General features: G+C 49.8%; 1 protein-coding gene across 6 annotated transcripts in view; it reads left to right on the top strand.

The window, feature by feature from the left end:
• IL6R (interleukin 6 receptor) overlaps positions 1 to 26066 on the top strand; it is a 55339-nt gene that overhangs the window by 9983 nt on the left and 19290 nt on the right. For all 6 annotated transcript variants that reach the window (XM_082648414.1, XM_082648411.1, XM_082648413.1 and 3 more), the window contains exons 2-7: positions 8726 to 8974; positions 10111 to 10234; positions 12838 to 13010; positions 13644 to 13810; positions 14353 to 14494; positions 25781 to 25827. In XM_082648414.1, the coding sequence (XP_082504540.1) occupies positions 8726 to 8974; positions 10111 to 10234; positions 12838 to 13010; positions 13644 to 13810; positions 14353 to 14494; positions 25781 to 25827 (902 nt within the window). The remainder of the gene's footprint in view (positions 1 to 8725; positions 8975 to 10110; positions 10235 to 12837; positions 13011 to 13643; positions 13811 to 14352; positions 14495 to 25780; positions 25828 to 26066) is intronic.

The following is a 26066-nucleotide window of genomic DNA, read 5'->3' as shown; positions in this document are numbered from 1 at the left end:
CTGGTCTCTGAGTCAGCAGCCAGCGTTACCTTCTTATGGTCCAAAGGAGCCTCCCAGACCCTCCGTCCAAGCAGTAAGTATACAGTCCCTGGTGCGGATGGAGGGGAAGGCCATGCCAAGATAAATACTGACTCCACCAAATACAAGACAAATACGAGCAGGTACAGAAGTACAAACACATTAGACGGAGAGGAGGGCAGGAGTCAGCAACCTGAGGAGCGGGCTGTGGAAGAGGTGGGGCTGGGAGCTGAGTTAGAGAAGGTGGCAGGGGCCACAGAGGCCCAGCCCTAATTGGCAGAGGGGAGGGCGTTCTGGGGATTTTAGGAAAGTGAGTGGACAATCTGGTGAGTGTGTGAGATCGGGAGTCCGACGGGGAGGGGGGCGCTTTTAAACTATAACTCATCACAAGAGTGCTGTTGCTGTAGCATAGAAGGAGAAGGATCAAGGGTACTTGGCCCCCGGTTTCCTGGGAGAGCCCCTGAGGGGCTAGTTGGTGTGGCAGGGCTGCGTGGGAAAAGGCTCGCTCCCCCTTCACACAGACCCCTCAACCCCAGCACTCCCCTCCCTGAGCCTCTGTGATGGGTAGAAAGGCCTGAGGAGAGCAGGGAGGAGGAGGGGAAATTGGGAGAGAAGGGGAGACGCAGGGTGGTGGGCAGCCCAGAGAAGTGGGGCTGGGCTGGAACACGGGGATGCGCCTGGACCCCCAGAGAGAGGGGGGCTTTGGCCAGACTCACCCGGAGCCGATGCAGACTCCCTCCCCCACTAGCTGTGTGAATTTGGGCCAGTTCCTTAACTTCTCTGAACTTCCACGGAAACGGGGACCAGCCTCCCCCATAGCAGGGTTGTTGTAGGAGCGGAGGGCTCTGAGGTAAAGCGCTGACACCTGCTAAATGTTGTAGGTGGTGCTGAGTGTTACGTTTATTATTACTCGGGAAGTCAGGACATTGGTTTCAGTCCTTAGATGGGGATGCAGGGAGAGGGGACAGAGCACACTGGGGACTCGTTCTAGGCCCCATGGGGTCAAATTCTGCATGTGTTTCCCTGTGAACATGAGGTTCCCACGTTCTTCTCCTGGAGACTTCTCAGCAGCTCCCTCCTTCCAGATCAGGGTCTTTACCGCTGACAGGGGCCCCTGCGGTTCCTCTGTGACCCCCTTCTGAGATCCTGTGTCTCTGCAGCCCCAGAGGCTGGAGGCCGTCCTGTGCTGCTAGCTGGCCCAGCTGCCAGCCCAGACGACTGTCCCTGCTCAGAAACCGGGGCGGTGGGATTAGCAGGCGTGAGCTAAACCCGTGTTGCGGTGGCACTGGGCAGCTGCTTCACCGCTTACATAAATGGGTCCAGGAAGCTGAACTTGTTTTTGCTGGCAAGAACAACAACAAGCTGCAAGAGAGTTGAGAAATATGTGTCTCCGTGTGCGTGTTTTTCTCTGGTTATTGACATTTGCATGTTTACTTGAAGAAGGAAAAAAGTAGAAAAACAAGAAAGCTGTCTGGGTTTCTGGCACCCAACCTTAGGTCTGGAAGGGGGAAGAGCCTCACTTCCCAGGGCCGTACTGCAAAGTTCCCAGGCTCGAGAGGTGTCGGCCATGTTGGGGGGCCCAGCGGCCCAGGGAGTGGGATTGCGTGAGCATTGGGCCGGGAGGTGTGGATTTGGTTGCCAGAGGTTACTAGGACCTAAACTGTCTTCCCCTTGAGGAGTGAGAGACGAGGGAGGTTATGGGAATTTCCCTCTCCTGGGGCTCTCTAGGGATAAGGAGATGCGTCTGTCTGAGGGCACTGGGATGCCCTGGCCATCATCCTTCTCCAAAAGTCATTGACTATTAGAATAAAAAGTCCATAGATTAATTGTATTTTCAAGCTGGGCTGTTGTCTGAGGTAAACAGACACAGACATGCTTCCTGCCCTCTGTGAGCTAGTGATTCAGAGTGATAAGATGCTAGACGGCAGGAACAGGGGCAGCAGGGAGCTTCAGACTGTAGTCTGAACGCTCACCTCATAGAGAAGGTGAGTGGGGCTCTGTCAGGGGCTGTGATGTGCCCAAGGCTCATTGCAAGTCAGTGGCAAGACCAGGAATAGAACTTGGGTCTTCTGATAACACAGGGCTGCTTCCCCTATGTCAGGCTGCCTGCCACTCTTAGAGATGTGTTTTATGTTAAAGGATAAATCAAGACAAGAGTGTATCTTGGTGTCAGTCCAGCCCCACCCAGTTAGTTGTCAGTGACTAAACAAGACCAGACAGTTGAGGAGGAGATTTGGGGAGGTTTGTTTTCAGGAGGGAATACTTTGCTGCTCTCCGTCCCAAGTGAGGTGCTTTGGTCCTCTGCACAATCCCTTTTCGTAGGCAGCTGGGATGTAGGGTGCTGCCACCCTGCATCTGACATTGACCTTGGTAAGAACAAAGGAGGCTCAACAGTCCTTCACTGCCTCCTCCTCTCTGCTGCCTCTGGGATGCTTTGTGATGCACTAGGAGGCCAGGAAGGGGTGGGAGGCGGGGTGGGGGGGGCAGGCACTGGTGATTGGAAGATGAACAGAAAGAGGAAGCACTGTTGGCTCCTGTCCTGGAGGCTGGGGTTGGAGGTGGGTGGGCACTGAGCCTGCACATACCTCTGCCTGCAGAGTCAGGTTTCTGATCCCCTTGGAGGACACCAGATACCTGCCCTCCCCGGGCCCTCACTTCTCAATGCCTTTCCATGCTGTTCCCTCTTTATACAATGCCATTCCCTGTAGTTCCACTTATCAAACTCCTACTCATGTCTCAAGGCTCAACCCAAATATCTCTTCCATTGAATCCCTCCGTTTTTGAGTGTTCTACCCCTCCTTGGCTCCCTCAACATGTCAGGGACATTTATCTTAGGGCGGCCTGTGTTATAGGTAGTTTTAAGTTTTCCATGGGGTTTTGTGGAGAGGAGTGTCAGTGCATAGTAGGTGTTCACCACTAACTGTCAGTTCTCTCTCCAGGATTAAGGTTTCTGGCCTTTTGCACTTGATGGTGCACAAAAAAATTCTTGAGTCTTAAGGAGGGGACGGGCATGGGCTTGCAATGCTGGCCTCAAATGGCTGAGCAATTGCTCAAGGGCAGATGCTAAACTGCATGCTGTGCTGAATGTCAGGGTGTGCAGGGCCAACCCCTCCCTCCCCACCTGGTCCCCTCACCTCCCAGAGTGGGAGTGTGAGAATGGCTAGGGCACATCTCTGGGGAACAGGATGTTCTCAGGAGCTCCCCCCTCGCCTGTTCCCCACTGTGTCTCTTCCCTTTGGCTCTTCCCCATAAGGGAGGCCTTCAGGAGGGCCCTGGCAGACTCCAGGGAGTAGACAAACAGGGCAGATAGGGAGGGACGGTGACCTTGTGTCCACCAGGAGATGAGGCCAGCATGGCTGAGGGCTAAGCGTGCAGCGTGCAGCGAAAGTGACAAAACAGAGAGCTGCAAGGGTTGGAGGGCAGAGCTGCAAGCGTGGGGGGTGAACGTTCTTTGACCTGGAAGGTGCCGTCAGAAGCTGCTTGTCCTGAAAACTCCACTCTCACCCCACCCCTATTTCCTGGTGTCCACTGCATTCTGCCCCACCTCCTCCTTCCCTAGGCATGATAACCTGGACAGATCCAGGCTATGTAGCTTCTTTGTCTTAAATATATATATATACATATGTTTGTGTGTCTGTGTGTGTTCATTATAAGAGTAATACAAACAACTTATAGAAAATTGAAAAAAATACAGAAAGATGAAAGGAAGAGAAAGAAATTGCCTCTAGTCCCATCATTTGGAGAGGTGGGTGGAAGTACCAGGAGGGCATTCTGTGAACATCACCTCTTCCTTTTCAAAGAATTGCTCGGGCGGGGGTTCCCTGGTGGCCTAGTGGTTAGGATGCCCGGCTTTCACTGCCTTGGCCCAGGTTCAGTCCCTGGTTGGGGAACTGAGATCCCACAAGCCGCGAGGTGCAGCCAAAAAAAAAGAGAGAGAGATGCCCAGGGCCTCCTACGCAGCCCCACGGTGTCACGGGCACTGACTCAGAGATTCGGGTCGGGAGGCAGAAGGGTGGGCGGCTGGGTAGGGGCAGCACTGCCCACTCTGACTGTAGCAAGGGTATTTTCTTGTGGTCTTTCCTCTCTGAGTGTTTGACTGTGATCATCCTGCATAGAATGCTTTTAAAAGCATAGTTAACACAGCATTGTTCACAGGTTCTAGAAGAAATGTATTTTGAAGAAGGGCAGGGACAGGCAATACTTGCCAATGGGTGTTTTATAATTAATCATTCCCCATTAAAAAAAAATAGTGACTCAGTTTTAAAGATTCAGAGAACCATTACTCAAGTTCTTTGGCAGAGGAAGTGGCCATTATGTTGCTCCTGAAGCTCTGCTTTAGTAGAAGAGAAAAAAAGTCTTTTTATTTGTGATTTCTCTGAGCTGCCTAAATCCTCTGGCCATTGTGGGTGAATTCAGGAACAGAACAGCCCCTGCTATTGTTCAAGCTGGTCACTAGCCACGGCAAGAGCTTCCATCTGAACTGGGGGTTAGGGAAGTGACCAGAGAAACATATTTCCTGGAACTGGCAAAGGCAGAAGCAGAAAAGAGAGTCCCTTCTGGCTCCAGGCTTAGAGTCTCTTTCCTCAGCTGTGACAAGCTGGCTCTTCTGGTCTCTAGCGTAGGGCTTGCCCACTGCACCACACGAGGGGCACCACGTAGACCGCTGTGTCCTGTGTGACAGGGGCTCCTGGGAGTGTGCACTGTGGAGGCCCTGACCTTGTGGGTACCTCTTAGGCACCCTCCATTAAACATTAATTAAGCACCTACTGAGTTCTCTGAGGAGTGTTAGTGGGAGTTCACAGCCTCATAGCCATGACTGGGGAGGAGGATGTATATATAGTTAAGGATGGTGCCATGTGGAAAGTGCCAAGGAAAGGATGAGCCTGCCATGGTCCTTGACCCCTGCTTGGACTTTCAGGCAACGCTGAGAATCTATTGTGTATTGGTGCCTTGTGAATTCCGACTTCCGCTCGTCAGCTGATGGAGGGATGTTGTAAGCACTGCACAGCGGTGCTTCTGGCCACCCACCAGAAGACTGTCCTACTCTGACAGCTTCTCCATCTTTTTTTTTTTTTGGCCTCGCCATGCGGCTTGCGGGATCTTAGTTCACCGACCAGGGATCAAACCCGTGCTCCCTGCACTGGAAGCTCGGAGTCCTAACTACTGGACCACCAGGGAATTCCCGACGGTGTCTCCGTCTTTGCTCCTACAATGTTGGTAATTTGTGCATGAACTTGACATCCATGTTAGGTTTTGTACTTATAGCTGCTTTATTAAGTGGAAAATGAAAAAGTGAAAGTATCGATATACTGATTGAAAGTGTCGGTGTGTCTTCTAGACCTAACCTGATTCAGGCACAGATGTAATTCAGTATGTGGACTGGACATGGCAAGCCATACCCACTGTCAGGTGCACATAAGACTTAAAAGGTTTGGACTGTGTGTCAATTATGAAGGAAAAGGACATGTGTGACATGCACACACACCAGGACCAGCAATTCTACTCAGGAAAATTCTTGGGCAAATGCGCCAAGAGCACCTTCGAGAAAGTTAATAGCACACTCTTTCATATAGCAAAACGCTGGAAATGACCCAAAACCTCCCTCAGCAAGAGAATGATATAGTTGTCCAATGGAATATTACAAAGCAGTGAAAATGAATAACTATAGCTACATGAATCATGGAAACAATGAATGACAAAAACATGTCACAGAAGACTGTAATCTATTTACATAATTCTCAAATGTCACACAAAGGTAAGAAAAATTTAGGGATCCATGAGTAGCGAAACTGAACCCATTTACAACAGAAACTAACACAGTGTTGTGAAGCAATTATACTCCAATAAAGATCTATTAAAAAAAAAAGTGAGGGAGCGATAAGTCCAAAATGTAACGCTGTGTAAGCAGGGAGGCTGGGGGATGCAGAGCACAGAGGGAGCTTCAGAGACAATGATTGTGCTAGTGGTTTGGTTGGTAGGAGTTCGGGGGTGTTTCATAGCTTTCATGTACATTACATATATTAATTTGCATGTGTTCAATATCATAGAGTACATTTAAAAATGATACTTGAAATGCTGGAAATATATTACTGAAGATTATGTATGAAAGGTGTCCTGTAGTTAGGGCTTTTCATACCTCTTTTAAGCCCTCTGGGCGTGGAGGTACCCTCAGTGGACTTGGTCTCCTAGGGACTGGGATTTTGCTGGTGTTCAGGGGCGCCCTGTGTCCTCTGTCCCAGTTCTGCAGCAGTGAATGCATCTTACATGTCTTGTCCTTGAGGGCAGGGTCTCTCTGCCACCTAACTCTGTCCTCTTCACTGGTGCCTGGCTCTGGGGACCTCCTCGAGATGCACGTACTCATGCATCTTGGCCCATGGTGGGGGAACGTGAGGCAGAGGGGTGTAAGGCACCTGGCCACACTCGCTTCGCTGCAAGGTGAGATTCAGCCATTTTTCTCACCCAAAGTCGAAGGCTCTGATAGTGAAGAGAAAGAAACCCTAGGTGACCGGCTGCTATGCTGCCCTTGCACCTGTCCCTTACCTGCCAACCTCGGGGCAGAGGTTGCCAGGGTGGAGGACTCTGACTCCAAGTGATAAGGTGAGAAGGAAGATTGAAGGGAGTCTGTGTAGCCAGACAGAAGCTGTCGCTGTCCCTTTGATGCTCATGTCCCTGATCTCTGGACTGTGGCCGGCAGTTGATCTGGACAACCAGCCCCGCTGGCTTTGAGTGTTATCCTTCTGGGAGTCACTGAGCCTTATTCTCTCCGCTCCAACAGCTACCTTGGCGGGAGGAGGGACAGTCGGTTAAGCGTGAGATTAAAAACTCCTCCCAAGCAAGAAGGCTTTGCAGGTCGGGAGGACACTCGTGCTGGTCCTCCCAGCCCAGGAGCACAGGTGGGAGGTGAGGTCAGGTGCCCAGGCTGTTGCTGGGCCTTTCGGAAATCTTTGACCAGACTTATTGCTGCTGTTTGCTAAGAAATGGCTACACATTTGGTTAGAAGGACCAAGTGTGCTTAACATGAAAACTTGCTGTTTTCCCTGGCTTCAGTTTCCTCAGCTGGCTAGACTGATTTAAATCTTAGATTCTGGGCTTCCCTGGTGGTGCAGTGGTTAAGAATCCATCTGCTGATGCAGGGGACATGGGTTCGTGCCCCGGTCTGGGAAGATCCCACATGCCACCGAGCGGCTGGGCCCGTGAGCCATGGCCGCTGAGCCTGCACGTCTGGAGCCTGTGCTCTGCAAAGGGAGAGGCCACAACAGTGAGAGGCCCGCGTACCGCAAAAAAAAAAAAAAAAAAAAAAAAAAGAATCCGTCTGCCAATGCAGGCGGCACGGGTTCAAGCCCTGGCCCGGGAAGATCCCACATGGTGCGGAGCAACTAAGCCCGTGCACCACAACTATTGAGCCTGCGCTCTAGAGCCCGCGAGCCACAACTACTGAAGCCCGCGCACCTAGAGCTCGTGCCCTGCAACAAGAGAAGCCATCGCAATGAGGAACCCGTGCAACGCAATGAAGAGTTAGCTCCCGATCGCCACAACTAGAGAAAGCCCGGGTGCAGCAACGAAGACTCAACGCAGCCAAAAATAAATAAATAAATAAATTTATTAAAAAACCAAAATCTTAGATTCTATGAATCTATTTAACCTATACTAAAAGAAAGTTTACTTGTATCTTTAATATCCTTTCCTTGAGTAGCATAATATTTTTCAGGGATGGGGACTGCATTTGTTCTCTTTTACTTTCCAATTTGGTCCCTAGAATAAACATAGCATTACCCTAAGTGGTTTAATAGATAGGTGTAGGGTTCTGGAGGGAGCACCGAACAGAGTTGGAAGACCTGGTTCGCCTCTCAGCTGTGTAGCTAAGTCATTGGTGATCTTGGGCAAGTCTCCTGATTCCTCTGTGCCTCAGTTATTACCTGTAAAATGGAGACCCTGGGATTCTGAGACTTCCTGTGTACTCATGCATCTTGTGAGTCCCACTGGGTACCTGGCATTCATTCCTGTGTGTATACGTTCATTTATACATTCATCAGGTGCTCAGTGGGCCACCGCCGTGTGCCGGGCAATGATCTAGGCACTGAAATATGACAGAGAACAAAACAGGGTGCCTACTCTTGTGGCACTTGGGGTCCTGAAGTGAAGATGGATATGGAATTGGTAATTATACGGCAGTGTGTGATGGGTGACATGGTGGGGGAGGTAGAATGGGGGCCTAATGCAGCTGAGGAGATAGGGAAGGCCTCTGGGGAAGGGACATTTAGGCTGAGACCTGCAACAGGAGGAAGTTGTGTGGGGATGGGGTGGGGGGAACTGTGCCTCCTCTAAGGCTGATCGGGGAGAGAAGAGGCCTCAGAGGTCAGCAGGGGGCAAGTGGTGGAAAGCCCTGTGGGCCAGGCCTCTGAACTTGGACTTTGTGCTGTGGACAGCGGTAGGCCCTTGAAGGGGTTTCTATTCAAAGGAGTGGAGTGGCCAGAGAGCCGCTTTGGAAGGCTCCCGGGGGCAGCTGGGTGGAGAGGGCCAAGACTGGGGCTGGGAGGCCACAGGGAGGCCATTGCCGTAACCCAGGAAGAGGTGATGTGATGGTGGCCCGGGCCAATGGATGGACTTGAGAGATGTTTAGCACTAGAGCCTTTTGTGGCTTCCCGAATCGGATGAAGTCCCTTTGTCAGGTTGCTGTGGGCTTACCCAGTGTCTTCTCCCCCTGCAGAGGTGGCAACCGATGTGCTGACCAGCCTGCCAGGGGCCAGCGTTACCCTGACCTGCCCAGGTGGGGAAGCGGGGGACAATGCCACCGTTCACTGGGTGCTCAGGAATCAGGTCACAGGTTCACGCCAAGGCAGATGGGCTGGCGTGGGAAGGAGGCTGCTTCTGAGGTCTGTGCTGCTCAGCGACTCTGGAAACTATTCGTGCTACGAGGACGGCCGCCCAGCTGGAAGTGTGCGTTTGCTGGTGGATGGTGAGTTGTGTCCTCAGAGCTCCCAGAGACGGCTCCCAGCACTGCTCTGCGCATTCCAGAGAGAGATTCCCTGCTTGACCCTTTAAATTCCTGTTATTTCCCTGGCCCAAGCATTTCGGGGAAAGGCCCAGTGACATTTGCCAGCGAGATTGGTAGAGCTTCCAGCTGGGTGGGGGCATCTGGCTGATGGAGATGCCGTCCAGCTGGCCTTGCTGTGTGGTTAGGGCTTGGGGGGTCGAGGGCAAGGGGCCTGGGTTCGAATCCTCCTCCTTCACGGCTTAACTTCTTTGCCCTTCAGTTCCCTTGTTAGTAAAATAAGGTTGATGTTATTAACTTACTTCAGGGTTGTTGTAAAGATTAAATATGGTGTTAAAAGCTCTGCATAGCACATAGTAAGCTCTCAAATGAACTATTCTTATTGGTAGAGTTAGTAGGTTCCTAACTCCCTTGCATCTCATAAGACATCCTATAGTCAGATGCCCTGTGTGCCAGGCCCTGTGCTGAGGGACTTTCTTCCTTGGTGTCTCATACCATCTTCCCAATGTCCCAGTGAGAGGCAGCAGTATTACGGTGACTATTTTATCATCATTTAACTTTATTGTAGAAAACTGAAGAGAGGTTGGGACTTGCCCAAGGCCACACCACCAGGCCTGTGGGACCCCATAGCCCCAACTTTTTTTTTTTTGCGGTACGCGGGCCTCTCACTGTTGTGGCCTCTCCCGTTGCGGAGCACAGGCTCCGGACGCGCAGGCCCAGCGGCCATGGCTCACGGGCCCAGCCGCTCCGCGGCATGTGGGATCCTCCCGGACCGGGGCACGAACCCGTGTCCCCTGCATCGGCAGCCGGACTCTCAACCACTGCGTCACCAGGGAAGCCCCATAGCCCCAACTTTTGGTGCCAGTCTTGCTCCCCTTTAGGCAAGTTGGCCCCCAGGCACCTCCCCTCACTTGCCCCACCTCCTAGCCTGACATGAGGACTTTGGCATCCTTTGATTTCCCGAGCACAGTTAGATCTGTGCGTGGCTGTTTGGCTGTGGTACGGGCTGGTGCCAGGGTCGGGGGAGGGCGCTGAGTCAGGGGCTCCCCCGGACGGGCGGTGAGGTTGCTGCCTCCTCAGCCTCTGTGCTCTCCTTCCAGTTCCCCCCGAGGAGCCCCAGCTTTCCTGCTTCCGGAGGAGCCCCCTCAGCAACGTGGGTTGTGAGTGGAGTCCTCGGAGTCCCCCGTCCCCGACCACCAAGGCCGTGTTATTGGTGAGGAAGTTGTAAGTATCTTGGGCTGGGCTGTGTGTCTGTCTTCTCCATCCTTCCTGACTGAGGCCCTGGGAGTGGTGGCGGCTCTCAGAGGAGCCCAATGGGACTGGCTGGCCAGTGATTCCAAAATGTTATTGGAAAGTAAGTAAGTACTTTGGACGGAGGAGAAGGGAATGAAGGAGGGAGCTGAGACTTCGCCACCAGTGCTCACCCTGTGCTGGTCACTGTGCTACAATATTTGTCCTATTAACCCACACAATAGCGGGGGTGGGAGGGTGGGTGGGTGTTGTTTTTCTCGTTAACAGATGGAGAAACTGCACCACAGAGACTGGTTAACTTGTTTAAGGTCATCTAGCTAGTAAGTAGCTCTGCCCGGAATCAAACCCCAACCTATCTGATTTCATTCAAAATACAAAGGTTTTGGGCGTTGCTCTTAAGAAGATGCAGATGTCCTGGGAGGGGAAGGGCAGCTGTGATCAGTGTCCTGATTGTGAGCTTATCAGGCTTTTCCCATTTTAATGGCAGCTGAGAGGAAGTGGTGATAGAGTGGGGAGAGGGAGCTGGGGGCAGTGGGGCAGGAAGTCACACCTGCCTGGGGGTCCCTGTGGCACAAAGTGAGGGGACCTGGGATGAGTTCAGGCACCGATGGAAGGGGGAAGGTTACATCTCTGCAGTTTTCTGTCTCCATCCCAGAGCCAAGGTCCCCGTAGTCCAGATGTTTGTTTACCACTGAGTTTGAGCTGGCAATCATCAGAGTATCAAAAAATCCGAGCAGGGACGGACGTCATCTGGGTGTTTTGGTTTCCACTGCATCTGTCTCCAGAGAGTCACCTGGTGGTGATATTTATATTTTGGTCTCTGCACAGGGACATGTATAGGTTGCCCTTCTGTACATGATGCAGATGCCATTAGGACTGATGGTTCACACTCCAAGTAGAGGAAGGTCAGAAATCTCCACAGCCCGAAGCTGAGTTGGGATATAATTCTGTGGCACCAGGAAGGCATTCCTCCGTAAATGGGATGTTCTGTACAGTGGCCGGCAGCTGCCCAGCCCGCCCCCGGGAAGGCTTTATTCAGTTGACACTTGGACTAGAGTAATTTGTGTGTTGACAGTAAGAATGAGAGAGGGCAGGGCGTTTAAGCTCACAGCCTCCTCCTGCCAGCAGCTCGGGCGTGTCCATCCTCCTCCTGGGCTGTCTACCCTGAACTGAGGAAGGGGGAATGGGGAGCCACTGTGAGAGCCTTGGGGCCTCCAGAACCCACTCAGGCCCATCCTGGGACTGCGGGGGTGAAACAGGCCCCTGGAAAGAGGTTTTGTATGTTCTGCTCTTTTGCTCGTGTGTGTGCCCGCAGCCACACCCTCGCCCCACTGCGCTTGCTCGCTTGTTCTCTCCCTAAGTGTTTGGCGAGTTCGGCGTCTGCCGTGGGCTGGGTGCTGTACTAGGCTGAGGGAGAGGCACAAGGCAAACAGGACTGGGCCCCTGTCCTCAAGCCCCACGGGGGTACCCACCTGTAAGCAGACGGCCCCACCTTCTCAGTGTTAGGTGGGATGGATGCCTGAGTGACGGTGGAGGGAGGGAGGGAGGCCCTAACTCAGACTGGGAAGGTGGGGGCAGGCTTCCCAGAAGGAAAGTCTGTGCTGGGCCTGGGGTTAAAACTCAGATCAGGGGTTGATGGGTGATTTGTCACTGAGGCGGCAGGGTGAGTGGCTGCCCTGGACTCACATGCCCACACATGTCACAAGTTGGTGAAGTCTCAGGCTTCCAGGCCAGGTGGGACAGTGTCTGACTCACCTCTAATATCTTCATCACCCAGGATTCCTTTCTGGGCTCACTGCCGGAAACGCTGCCACCTCTTTGCAAACCCTTCCAGCACTTCGAGGTTCTGGGATGGCATTCTACTGGCTGTCCTAGTCCTCTGAGGGCAGGTCTTTTCTGTTAGTGTCTTGAGGCCAGGGTGGGGCCTCTTGATTCCTTTCTGCATCCCCTGCGGTGCCAAGAGCCCAGGACCTGTCAGGGAGCCCGAACGCACTACCTCTCTGATGCCACGGTAATTGAGCGCGCCCTCTAGTTCAGCCCCTTAGACTGCCATGCCAGATGCTAAGCTAGATGTTTTACACTCATTTATGAATTAATCCTAAGAAACCCCTGTGAGGTGGGTACTGTTAATATTCCCATTTTCGAATGAGAAAACAGAGGCTTGGAGAGGTTGGATAATTTACTCAGAATCCCCAGTGCTACTCAGTGTGAAGTGGAGATTAAAACCCCCAGGGACGGGACTTCCCTGGTGGCGCAGTGGTTAAGAATCTGCCTGCCAATGCGGGGGACACGGGTTCGAGCCCTGGCCCGGGAAGATCCCACATGCCGCGGAGCGGCTAAGCCCCTGTGCCACAACTATTGAGCAACCCCCGCTCCCCATAACTAGGAGAAGCCCGCACACAGCAATGAGGACCCAATGCAGCCAAAGATAAATAAATAAAAATAAAAAACAAAACAAAAAAAAAACCGGGGTCAGACCGCAGAGCCTGAGCTCCTAACCCCTGCCCTTTCTTCTCTCCTGTCCTGAGTAAGTGCAGCAACTGATAGCGAGCCCCGCCCTTGTTTTGTGTCTGCAGTCCGGTGAAAGACTTCCAGGAGCCGTGCCAGTACTCCCCGGAGTCGCAGCAGTTCTCCTGCCAGTTGGCAGTCCCAGAGGGAGACAACTCTTTGTACGTCGTGTCCCTGTGTGTCTCCAACAGTGCTGGGAGCCAGTCCAGCAGACCCCAAACATTTGAGGGTTATGGAATCCGTAAGTAAGCTCTTCAGGCCTCCATCTCCCCTCCAACTGTTTCCTTTTTTTTGATTTAATGTTCCTCATGGACTTCTTGGAGGGGACGGTGAGGGGTTTGGTGAGCTGGTGCCTTTTGGGCTTTAGTTTTTTTTTTTTAATAAATTTATTTATTTATTTTTGGCTGTGTTGGGTCTTTGTTGCTGTACACGGGCTTTCTCTAGTTGTGGGGTGAGCAGTGGGTACTCTTCGTTGCGGTGGGCGGGCTTCTCATTGCGGTGGCTTCTCTAGTTGCGGAGTACGGGCTCTAGGTGCGCGGGCTTCAGTAGTTGTGGCACGTGGGGTCAGTAGTTGTGACACACAGGCTCAGTAGTTGTGGCACTCTGTGGCATGTGAGATCTTCCTGGACCAGGGCTCGAACCCGTATCCCCTGCCTTGGCAGGCAGATTCTTAACCTCTGCGCCACCGGGGAAGCCCTTGGGATACTTGCCAGAGGTCTGATTGTGGCAGGCGAGCGCCCTGTCAGGGTGTGCCTGGGGAAGTGGTCTGGGGCTGGAGGTGGGGTCCTGCCTGCTGGGGACTTGCAGTCTTCATGGGTCTCTCCTTGGCACCAAACTTGTTGCTGCATAGGAGCTGTGCTCCCTTTTCCCACAGTGCAGCCTGACCCACCCGTCAATGTGACGGTCACCGCCGTGGACAGAAACCCCCGCTGGCTCAGCGTCACCTGGCAAGACCCCCCTTCCTGGAACTCATATTTCTACAGGTTACAGTTTGAGCTCCGATACCGGGCTGAACGATCAAAGACATTCACAATGTGGATGGTAAATTTTTCTTTTACTTCTGGACAGAAAAGAGCCCCTAGATACTCAGGAGTAGTAGAAAGGGTACTAGAAAGAAGAAAATGAGTTCTGGGTCCTGGTCAGCCACTCACTACCTGCATGGCCTTGAGTAAGTCTCTGAACCCTTCTGAGCCTTGGCTGCCTCATTTATAAAATGGGAATAATAATGCCCGGCCAGTCTCCTCTTTGCAGGCCAGTTTGTGAGATCGAGTGTGAGCTGGGAAGAGAGATGGGCTGCCTGCAAGTCAAGGGTGTGGCTTGCAAGATTCTGTGTTACATGGGGGCAGGGGCTGTGACTTACAGCTTCTGCACCAGTTGGCCCAGACGGCAACCCCACCTGGCTCTGAGCCTCCAGGGTGGTGTGAGCCTTTGGAGCATCTCTGCCCAGCTGAGTCATCCACCGGACCCAAGAGGGAGCAGCTGAAGGGCTGGGGTTGTCCCAGGACTCCCGTGTCCCTGTGGAGCCGCTTAACCTGGTGCCACCCAGGCCCCACCCCAGAGTCACCTGCGCCTCTCGCCCTCAGGTCAAGGAGCTCCAGTATCACTGCATCATCCACGACGCCTGGAGTGGCATGAAGCATGTGGTGCAGCTTCGGGCCCAGGAGGAGTTTGGGCATGGCTTATGGAGTGAGTGGAGCCAGGAGGTCACGGGCGTCCCTTGGACAGGTATGTGAGAAATGCGGAAGGGATGTTTCAGCTTTGTTACTGTATCAATTATCTGTTGCTATGTAACAAGTCACCCCCAAACTCATGGTAAAAAAGCAACCATTCATCTGCTCAATTCGTTGAAAATCAGTCAGCTGGGCAGCTCTTGTGCAGGTTTTGCCTGAATCATGAAGGCAGCTGCATCAGGTCTGCACTGTCCAAGATGGCCTCACTGCTACATCTGACGGTTGACTCTGGCTGGTGGCTGGAGCTCTCGGTTCTCCTTGAGGTCTGTCATCTGCCAGCAGGCCAGCCCAGACTCAAGGGGGGAAAGTTCCTCCACAGCCTGATGGGAGGAGCCGCAAAGAATTTGTAGCTATATTTAACCTACCACAGTAAACTAATGCTTTTTACTTGAAAAAAAAAGATGTTAAAGGTAGTAATAATCATCTGTAATAATGCGATTAGTGAAAAATTCTAAACAAAAAATATAAAGAATAATTATCACCAGTATTCGTACCACCTAGAGAAAACCAGTGAGAACATTTTATTATACGTCTTTCCTATTCTGAGTATATTTATGTGTGTGTGTATTTATATATAAAATTTTGTGAGCATTCCCATGTAATTCAATATTTTTGAGAAATGTATTGTTTAGCAACTGTGTGACTAATGTTTTTTTTTTAACCCATGGGAATTTATTTTTAACTTAATTTTTATCAAATTAATACATTCTCATGGCAAAGAAGCAAAGAAGGGCTTATAATAATGTGTCCCTTGCCCCACCCCTTCCCATTTCCAGCCCTGCTTTCTAGAGGAAGCTGCTCAGTTTCTGTTTCTAGTTCTTCTCCTGGTGGCCTCCTTCACTCTGAATAACAAACTTATGGCTTTTTTTTTTTCTTTTTTTTCTGAGAAAATAATTTGAGACATTATCTTTTGACTCCCTCCTATGAAAAATTAGGATGTAATAGACCTATACCCAGTGGAGGAATCTCCCAGAGAGTGGTTACCCAGCCTCTGCTTGAATGCTTCCAGAGATGGAGAGCTTACTATCCCTTGTAGCAGCCCATCCCATTGTTCCCAGTGTTCTTATTTTAGAATAGCTTCCAGGCTTGCTTCAGGGTCAGATCTTTTTAGTCCAGCAGCATAATTGGACCAAATTAGTTGTTCTTAAATACCAGACAATTAAAAAATAATAAAATACCCATTTATTGAGTGTGTATGGAAAAAAAGCAAAGGATAGAATGATATAAATTGTCCAGGCCCATCCCTACCCCTGCCATTTTCTTCTACCCCTGGCTTCAGGGAGAATTTTTTTTTTTTGGCAGCGTTGGGTCTTCATTGCTGCGCGCAGGCTTTCTCTAGTTGCGGTGAGCGGGGGCTACTCTTCGTTGTGGTGAGCGGGCTTCTCATTGTGGTGGCTTCTCTTGTTGTGGAGCACGGGCTCCAGGCAAGTGGGCTTCAATAGTTGCAGTGCGAGGGCTCAGTAGCTGTGGCTCGCGGGCTCTAGAGTGCAGGCTCAGTAGTTGTGGCGCACGGACTTAGTTGCTCTGTGGCATGTGGGATCTTCCCGGACCAGGGCTCCAACCTGTGTCCCCTGCATTGGCAGGCAGATTCTTTACCGCTGTGCCGCCAGGGAAGTCCCTTCAGGGAGACTTTTATATGTAGGCTGGCATTCTTCCCCCAGAATGGATGCTGTAATGTGATGGCCTTTTCCCTACCCTGGCTTTGCAGTGTGTGATCCTTGTCTTTCCCATCCTGGGAGAGCCAGAGGAGTGGGCTTAGGGCTTTAGGGTGTCTTGTTAATTGGATGTAGGCAGTGTCAAGCGCAGGCTCAGAGCTTTTCTTGTGCTGTCCCCCGCTCCTGTCCATCAAGAGCAGGAGGCGACTTTCTATTGAATCCTCTCCTCAAAAGTTCATTTCCTGCTAAGGCCTGGACAAGAAGGGAGGCCTAACTACTATATCTTACTTAGAAAGACCATTTAAATAAATCAGAACATCCTTCAGGCTAGATTGTGTTGCCCTGTCCATGATTGTCTCTGGTTTGTATACACTTTGAGCCTCTCATTATCTGAAGGCCAAACATTAACATGGCCTTAGGAGCCTTTGCAAGGGGAGCAAATCATTTATCACATTGTGCAGAGGAAATGTTCTGGATATAGGCCGACACCTGTTTACTTTTTATCCCAACCACTTAATTTAGATGGTTACAAACAGCTTTAGGAAATCCTGTTTTGTTAGAAAGTTCTTTCTTGTTTTTTTAAAATTTTAAATTGTGGTAAATTACACATAACTTATAATTTACCACTTTAATCATTTTAAAGCTTATGGTTCGGTGGCGTTAAATTCATTCACATTGTTGTGCAATCATCACCACCATCCATCTCCAGAACTCTTTCCATCTTGCAAAACGGAAACTCTATACCCATTAAATAGTAACTTCCCATTCACCCCTACCTCCAGCCCCTGTGACCACCACTTTACTCTCTGTCTCTATGAGTTTGACTACTCTAAGTACTCTAAGTACCTCATATAAGTGGAATCATTCCGTATTTGTCTTTTTGTGAGCGATTTATTTTACTTAGGATAACATCCTCAGGATTCATCCATGTTATAACCTGTGCCAAAATTTCCTCCCCTTTTAAAGCTGAATAATGTTCCATTGTAGATATATACCATATTTTATCTGTTCATCCGTAGTTGGACACTTGGGTTGCTTCCACTTTTTTTGACTATTGTGAATAATGCTGCTATGAACATGGGTGTATAAATATCTGTTTGGGTCTCTGCTTTCAATTCTTTTGAGTATATACCCAGAAGTGTAGTTGCTACATCGTATGGTAATACTATTTTTAATTTTTTGAAGAACCACTATACTGGTTTCCACAGTGGCTGCACCTTACATTCCTACATTCCTATCAGCAATGTGCAGGGTTCCAATTTCTTCATAGCCTAGCCAACACTTAGTACTTTCTTCCTTCTTTCTTTCCTTCCTCCCTCCCTCTCTCTTTCTTTCTTTCTTTCTCTCTCTCTCTTTTTCTTCCTTCCTTCCTTCCTTTCTCTCTTTCTTTTTCTTTCTCTCCCTCCCTCCCTCCCTTCCTCTCTTTCTTTCTTTCAAATAGCCATCCTTATGGGTGTGGTATTGTGGTTTTGATTTGCATTTCCACAATAAATAGTGATGTTGACCATCTTTTCATGTGCTTGCTGGCTCTTTGTATATCTTTTTATGAGAACTGTCTATTCAAGAAGAAAGTTCTTTCTCATGTGAATCCAAATCTGGCCTCAGTGGGCCTTGGTCTCCAGGGTAACCTCTGATAAATCTGCTAGTCTGCGCTCTCTGAATTCTTCTGGAATTCCCAGGGGACTCATATCTGTTTGGGCTTCTGTTCCCAGGTTGTTGTATGGGATGGCTTGTGGATTCCTTACCTGTCTGGTCACCTTCCCTTAAAGCTGGTCTCATTTGTGGATGTTCCTCTTTAAATTGTTGACGTTCTCCTGACAGCGGAAGATGGTGTAGCAGAGACATGTCTCTGACTTTTCAGCCTCAGGTCCTGTGCTTCTGTGACTTGCTACAGTGACTGTGTAAGCTCAGACAGAACTCTTGGCCTCTGTTCACATAAGCAGTTGAAGAGTTTGAGCTCTCCATTCTCTACATGTGTGGGGTTTTTTTTTCGGGGGGGGGGGGTTCTTCAAAACCCCAGTGGTGAATGTCCAAGAGAGATACCAGCTTCTCCCCTCTCCACTGAGGGCAGAGCAAGAGGAACTTGGATGATTCTGGTGCAAGAAGAACTTAGGCTGGAAATTGGGGAGCACTTCTGGAAAATGAGAGGGAGGTTAGGTGTGTTTTACTGACGGTAGAGTTATTTGACTGTTTGGGACATGTCAGTGCACTAGATACTGCATCGATGGGCTTTCCAACCCCAAGGACCTGCCTCTAGCCCTCAAAGCTCACGCAGATAGGATGCCCCTGCCTAGGTGTGGGGGATATGACACAGAGGTCAAGGGAACTACATTGCACCTGGGAATCATGTTGTATGACCTTAGTAAAGTTAGTTTACCTCTCAAAGCCTCAGTCTTGTCATCTGTAAAATGGAGATGACATGACCTGTCTTGTCCCCTCTGGGAATTTTTATGAATTTAGTGAGAAAACATTCTTTAGAAATAATAACCCGTACTGCAAATGTAGAAGGATTAGCAATTTGCAGTGCCATGTTGTTTGGTTCTTGGGATAAAGAGAGTGGGGCTATGGGCATCCTAGAATTGCCCTGGATACAATCCTGGACCCACTGAATTAGAATGTGGAATGGTGTTTTCGAAAGCTTTCCCAGTGATTATAGAATGTGCTGTGGGGCTGGGGGAGCATCCCATTGTACTTGATAAGGCTGTGGAGCTGACAATACTTGGGGCAGTTTAGAAAGAGCAGGAAAAGCTTCATGGAGGAGGTGACATTTGAGTTATGTCCTGGAGGATGTATAAGAGTTTCCCAGGTAGAGAATGGGGCTTATAGGCAGCGGGAACAGCAGGTGCAAAGGCACGGACTGTGAACAAGGGCAGGGCCTTTTGGTGGGGCTGGAGCACAGATGTGTGGGTGGGAGGTCCCAGTGGGGCAGGTGGAGGCAGGCTACTCCTGCAGGAAGGCCTGCAGAGAGTGGGGGTGGAGGGGGGGCTGGTAGAGGCCTGGGGGAGGGGATTGAGGAGTCTGGACTTCAGTGAGTGCTGCCCCCTTGAGGCCAAGGCCTGGCCGCACACAGTCTGTGGCCACAGCAAGGTTCCCTGGGTGAACGCCGGGCGCAGAGTCACCCAGTCTGGGGCCCCTGTTCCGGCCAGCAAGGCGAGGTGACTGCTGACAGCACCTGCTGCCGGGACTCATCGAGTCCCTGCATGTCAGGGCTGATGTCACCCTGATGTCAGGGCAGGAAGAAGAGCTTATACATCGACAGGCGGCTGGTCAGCCGCTCTTCCCAGAGTGGGAGTTCTCCCAGATTTGTCCTTTCCGGTAGCACGGGCAGGGCTGGCATCTAGCAAGTCTGTGGACCCTTTGCACAGCGAGCTTGGGGCAAAGTGCTAGGGAAAAGCCCATTAGGCATAAGAGGGTTATTTCTTGCTCCCTTTAACTCCCTCTCACACCCTGCTCACTGACACCTGGAAAATAATTAGAACCTCTTGTGACAGGTAGCGAGTGACATGGACCCATTCTTTGGAATCACACTGTTGAGGAGGTGCCAGAGGTTTGCATCCGCAAGGCCTTTGGGGCGCCCAGAGGCCATGGCTGTGGACTCTCCAGGCAGATATGTCTCCCTGGCCCGATCCCTGAAGCCACGTACTGTCACCTCAAACCCTCCGGTCCCATTTTGGGGGCGTTCACTGTGTTCCTCTCCTTGGCACCCCCGAGGGGGAAATTGTGCAGGTTAAAGGGCACTTGGGGACACGTTTCTGAAGAGACTGTGCCCCGTTCAACCGTCAGTGTGCATCCCCTGCCTTCACTCTCGTGCTGTTTTCCACGGCGTCTCCATGTGGCCCTTCCACGGGGTGGCCTCTCCACGTCCACTCTGTGCATTGTCCTCGCTGGGCACAGGCGGACTGGGCTCTGGTTGCTGGCCCAACCCCTGCACAGTGCGACCTTAGGGAAGTGCCTGACGGAGCCCAGGTGTGCTTAGTTGTCAAATGGGAATAACAGGCCTGCCTCAAAACCCCGAAAACCAAAAAACCCGCCTCACAGGGTTGTGGTGAGGATTAAACGAGATGGAGAGCCGTTTGCACCCAGCCCTGCACGTGGTAAGTGTTTACCAAATGCCAGCCATTCACACGTGTCTCAGGCCACACCTGTCCCTGGAGCTCTGGATTCTTGTCTCCACTCTGCCCAGAGCTGGGCCCACACCCTCCCTCACAAACCTCCCTGTATTCCTTGTCCAGAGAAGGACACCACCACCCAGCCCGCTCCCTGAGCCGGGACATCCCCAGGACATCAGGCTAGACACCCCCCTTCCTTGGCTCAGGTTCTTGTCCCATCTCAAAAGAATTCTTTAAAAAATAAAATAAATAAAATAAATAAATAAATAAGTTAGTTTATTTTTGGCTGCATTGGGTCTTCGTTTCTGTGCGCAGGCTTTCTCTAGTTGCAGCGAGCGGGAGCTACTCTTTGTTGCTGTGTGAGGGCTTCTCATTGCAGTGGCTTCTCTTGCTGCAGAGCACACGCCCTAGGCGTGCGGGCTTCAGCAGTTGTGGCATACAGGCTCAGTAGATGTGGCACATGGGCTTAGTTGCTCCGCGGCATGTGGGGTCTTCCTGGACCAGGGCTTGAACCCGTGTCCCCTGCATTGGCAGGCGGATTCTTAACCACTGTGCCACCAGGGAAGCCCTCGACAGAATTCTTATAACGACCCCCGAAACTGATCTCTGTCTCTGGTGTGTGAGCAGCAGGCCGTCCTCCATGCCACTGCTATGGGCATCTTTCTAGATCACAAGCCTGCATATCGCTCCCACACCCTCCCTGATAGCTCAGAGCTTCCTGGGATTTCTGTAAAATTTCAAAAAGAATTTTGGGGACCAAATAAGGTCACCAACTTTTAATTTTGCAAAGTAAGGACATAAAGTTAAATGGTTAAGTAAAAAGTTGCTATTGCCATTGACCATCACCATTATTTCATAAAGGAGAGGCTGAAACAAGGGCTTAAGCTCAGAAGGAAGACACTTGGGTGACCGTACACCGTGCAAATTTCCTTGCTGCCTTGTCCGTCTTTTTCTCCTTTGGCCTCAGACCAATAGGCTTCTCCACAGATCATTCTGGGTGGTGTTGGGGTTACAGCTGGAGGTTACTTCTTTCTCCTCAGGAGACTGTCAGCTCCTTGGTGAGGTTTTTTTGTTTTGTTTTGTTTTTTTCATGAATGGAGGAGCCGTGATTAACTTGCTAGTTGGTGGTTTACACGTTGTGAGGGAAGGTGTGAAGCTCAGAGTGGAAGGTGCTGCTCAGCTTGTGGGTTCCTGTGTCCCCGCCCCCAACCCCTCTCTGGGAATGTCTGGCTTTGTGGTTTCTCCCTCTTCCCTTGTGTCCTCATCTCTCTGACCCTCTCTGGCTTCCTTTTACTTTCCTTTTCCTCTTCTTATTCTCAGCCCACTCCTATGTTCCCTCTATGTACTCCAACCCTGGAGCCCAGTGGCCCATATCTTAACTGGTTATAATATACAATTTAAAAAGATTGTGTTAGTGGGACTTCCCTGGTGGCGCAGTGGTTAAGAATCCGCCTGTCAATGCAGGGGAACACGGGTTCGAGCCCTGGTCCGGGAAGATCCCACATGCCGCGGAGCAACTAAGCCCGTGCGCCACAACTACTGAGCCTGCACTCTAGAGCCCACGAGCCACAACGACTGAGCCCGCCTGCCACAACTACTGAAGCCCCCGGTGCCTAGAGCCCTTGCTCTGCAGCAAGAGAAGCCACCGTAACGACAAGCAGCTCCTGCTCTCCGCAACTAGAGAAAGCCCACACGCGGCAACGAAGACCCAGTGCAGCCAGAAATATAAATAAATAAATAAATTTATTAAAAAATAATAAATAAAATAAAATGTTATCACTATACCCAAGGCCATCTAGGTTTAAAAAAAATTATTGTGTTAGAAAATGTTTTATATTCTCTGCTCTGATTTTTGAGAGTTGGGTCAGTTTTTAAACAGATATTATTGTGTGCCGCGTGAGTGCTAGGTCCTTTCAGCCTGTGATCCCAGGTGATCTGTGCAGGAGGAAGTTATCCCCTTGCTTAGAAGTGAAGAAACAAGGCCTAAAAGAGGTTAAGTGTCTTGACCAAGGTTACACATCTGTATGAAGACCTCTGCCATCTTTTATATTGGATTTATCTATTCCAAGACCCAAGCAAGCAAACCCAAATCCGTTCTCAAATTAACAGAAATAAGTCTCTTGTTTTAAAAACTTGTGTGGAAAAAACTCACAGGTGGTCTTTATCAGTCTCACTTATTGGAGTATGATCATTCATTCACTCACTTTGTTATGAATATAAAAGTACACCTTACAATCTGGAAATATTAATACAAGGGACACACTCGGTGTTGCTGTTAATGTATCAAATAGTCTTTTTTTTCCAAGTGATTTTTTCCATAATTAATATTTTTCTAACTACAAAGTTTTTCAGCAAGATGCCAGGCCTGTGTTAAGAAGTGAGTTTACAAAGATGAGTAAGATACAGTCCCTGAATTTGAGACATGGTCAATCTAGAGGTGATTTTTTTTTTTTTAACAAAGGGGAAAAAAAAGAGTATTCTTGGAGTCAGAAAACCTTAACACTTGTTTCTTACAAAACTTCAGGCAAGCTATTTAACCTCCCTGTGCCTCATTCTCCCCATATGTAAAGTGGGGATAAAAATGGTACCAATCTCAGAGTACTGTTGTGAGAATTAAATGGTTAATTCATGTAAAGTAGGTAGAATGGTGCCTGGCACATAGTAAGTGCTCATTAAATATTAGGCATTGTTATTATTGCTGTTTTGTCTAGTTACCACCACCACTATCCTTACCCCTGTAACTTCCTGGCACATGGGGGGCACATGGGGGCACAAGGGGACCAGTGAATGATGGTTCCTTCCCCTCTTTCACCCAGCATGCTAGCTGAAGGGAGGCATTGGGAAATATAAAATACTTTAGGAGAAATATGAAATACTTCTGTCCAAACAGAAAAAAAAAATGTGCTCACAGATGTTGCTAATGTTTTATAGCCTTCCTGAGCCTCCATGTCTCTGTAAACCTGAGATAATAGTACCTGCCTCGTATATTGCTGTGAGGCCTCAGCATCACATAGGCTAAGAACCACTTGGGACTGGAGTAGGGCGAGCTTCCACAAAGGTCGCTGCTAGAAATACTAGTAATATTCTATTAGTATGCAGTTAGTATTATTAACCTAACTTATTTCTTCCGACCCTGATCCCCAGTTTTTTCATTTGTAAAATGGAAATGATTATTAGTAGTAATGATGCAAAAGTTGCTCCATCTCAGGGGACAAATGGTCTGAATCAGGGGTCCCCATCATCATCTAGGGAACTTTTTACCAAAAATTATTTATTTATTTCTTTTTAAATTTTTATTCTGTTTGGTTGTGTTGGGTCTTCGTTGCTGTGTGCGGGCTTTCTCTAGTTGTGGTGAGCGGGGGCTACTCTTCGTTGTGGTGTGTGGGCTTCTCATTGCAGTGGCTTCTCTTTTTGTGGGGCATGGGCTCTAGGTGTGTGGGCTTCAGTAGTTGCAGCATGTGGGCTCCGTAGTTGTGGCTCGCGGACTTAGTTGCTCCGTGGCATGTGGGATCTTCCCAGACTAGGGATCGAACCCATGTCTCCTGCATCGGCAGGTGGATTCTTAACCACCGTGCCACCAGTGAAGTCCCTGGGGAGCTTTTTAAAAAGTCTTGTTATGTAAGACAATCTTACTATGCATTAGAAAAATTTTGTCCATTCTGGTAACATTCCTGGGTTACTTGAGATAAAATTCCTACTTTATCCCTGGAAATCTGAGCCACCAAAGGTTAAACATCCTTTTCTGGACCATGTACCATGTTGGGGGGTCAGAGCTGAGGGTTGAAAGTATACTGGTCTCCCTTTCTTCCTGAAACATCTCTGTGGGCTTGGGGAACCTTTTCAAAACCCTGATGTCTGAATCCCATCCTGGAGATCCTGAGGCCATAGGTCAAGGATGGGACCTAAAAAGCCACCAGTGATGCTGAACACGTCTGGGTTTGGGAACCACTGCACTGAATGACCATCCATGGTCAGCCATATTTCCTATGTAGCGTTGCCCCTGTCTCCCGGTTTTAGCTTTCATTCTAGTATCCCCGCCCCCTCCTTTAATCCTTCAATCACCCCCTGCTATGAGTCTAACTGTTCTCTGCTAGGCTGGTCTGGGAGGAACACACAGGAATAAGAGACTGTGTCCCTCCCATTTATCCTAGGTTGATTTGGGGCTAACTTGATGTATGACCGTGGACAAGTTGCTTTCCCTCTCTGGGCCTCTGTTTCCTCTCTGTACAATGCGGAGGGTGAACATGCTCTTGTGTCCCTTCCACTGCTGCTAGTGTGTGGTTTTTCTCCCCTCCTGGGAAGTCACACTCCCTCTGGAAATTCTGTCCTGAGCAGAAGTAGGGTCACCCTCTCCTCCAACCCCTTGCTAGCCCTTCTACTCCTGGCTCAGGGAGGCTCGACATCTTTGTGTAAACCGGTTCTGTGGTATTTTTAATTTCTTGATGGAAAAATGATGAACTGAAAAGAAAATATTTTAAACTCCAGAGCATTCCACACATTGCCTGTCAGGGTTCAGCGCCTGGTCCCTCGGGCCCACGTTTGCCGCTGAGCCTGGCCTTGTGTCAGCACTCTCGCTTTGATACTTGGCCTTCTGCAGCCTTGCGGGTTTCTGCAGAAACGTGGTTCCCATGGAGGGAGAGGGGCCTGGGAGGGTGCCCAGTCCACCTCCCTTCTCGGGCAAAGTGTATTAAGCCCACCCAGGCAGGTGAGAATCTGTTGTTTATATATTTTTTAAAGTATGTATTTATTTGGCTGTGCCGGGTCTTAGTTGCGGCATGCGGGATCTAGTTCCCTGACCAGGGATCAAACCAGGGACGCCTGCATTAGGAGCATGGAGTCTTAACCGCTGGACCACCAGGGAAGTCCCTAGAATCTTTTGTTTAAATAAATATTTTTTATTGCAAAAATGTGCATAAAGGAAATTAAAATTTTAATGGTGTTTATATCTAGTGCTGTGTATCCTTCCAACTTTTTTTCCTCTGTGTGAATATATATATTGCAATATATCATATAACATATAATGAAAAATGATATAAATGTGTTTCTTTAGAAGCTCTGGATCAAACTCTGTGGCCTTTTTCTTGTCTTGAATTTTTCATAAAACATAGCATATTCTTAGCTGTTTTCTAAAATTTTTTTTTTTTTTTTGCGGTACACGGTCCTCCCACTGCTGTGGCCTCTCCCGTTGCAGAGCACAGGCTCCGGACGCGCCGGCTCAGCGGCCATGGCTCACGGGCCCAGCCGCTCCGCGGCATGTGGGATCTTCCCGGACCAGGGCACAAACCTGCGTCCCCTGCATCGGCAGGCGGACTCTCAACCACTGCGCCACCAGGGAAGCCCTCTAAAATATTTTTAAAGGCTATTACAATATGTGGCTATATCATAATTTATATAGCTAGTCCTCTAGGTTTGGATATTTGTTTGTTTCCAGCATAAAATTCATTGTGATGAATTTTATTCCATCAGATAGGACTTTCAGCATCCATGAATCATTAATAATGACTCTTCTATCCACAGAATCCAAGAGTTCTCCAGCTGAGACTGAGCTGCCCCCCTCCACACAGGTGAGCTCATGTTCTTGTCAAAGGGTCACGGCGACAGCACCTAGTGTTAAGGGTTGTGGGCTGGCATCAGGCAGAAATTGGTTTAAATCCCAGCTCTGCCACTTACTAGAAACATGGCCACGGGCAACTTGCCTGTCCTTTTCACACCTCTGTAAAGCAGGGTAAGAGCAGTTCTCATCCCGGGGATGTGGGCCATGGAAAGTGTGGAGCGGTGCCGGCCTAGCTCACTGAGCTGCTCT

Source organism: Grampus griseus, assembly GCF_964374135.1.
Source record: "Grampus griseus genome assembly, chromosome: 1".
NCBI lineage: Eukaryota > Metazoa > Chordata > Mammalia > Artiodactyla > Delphinidae > Grampus > Grampus griseus.
Note: the sequence above shows the minus strand (reverse complement) of the source record. Positions and strands in the feature narration are given on the sequence as shown.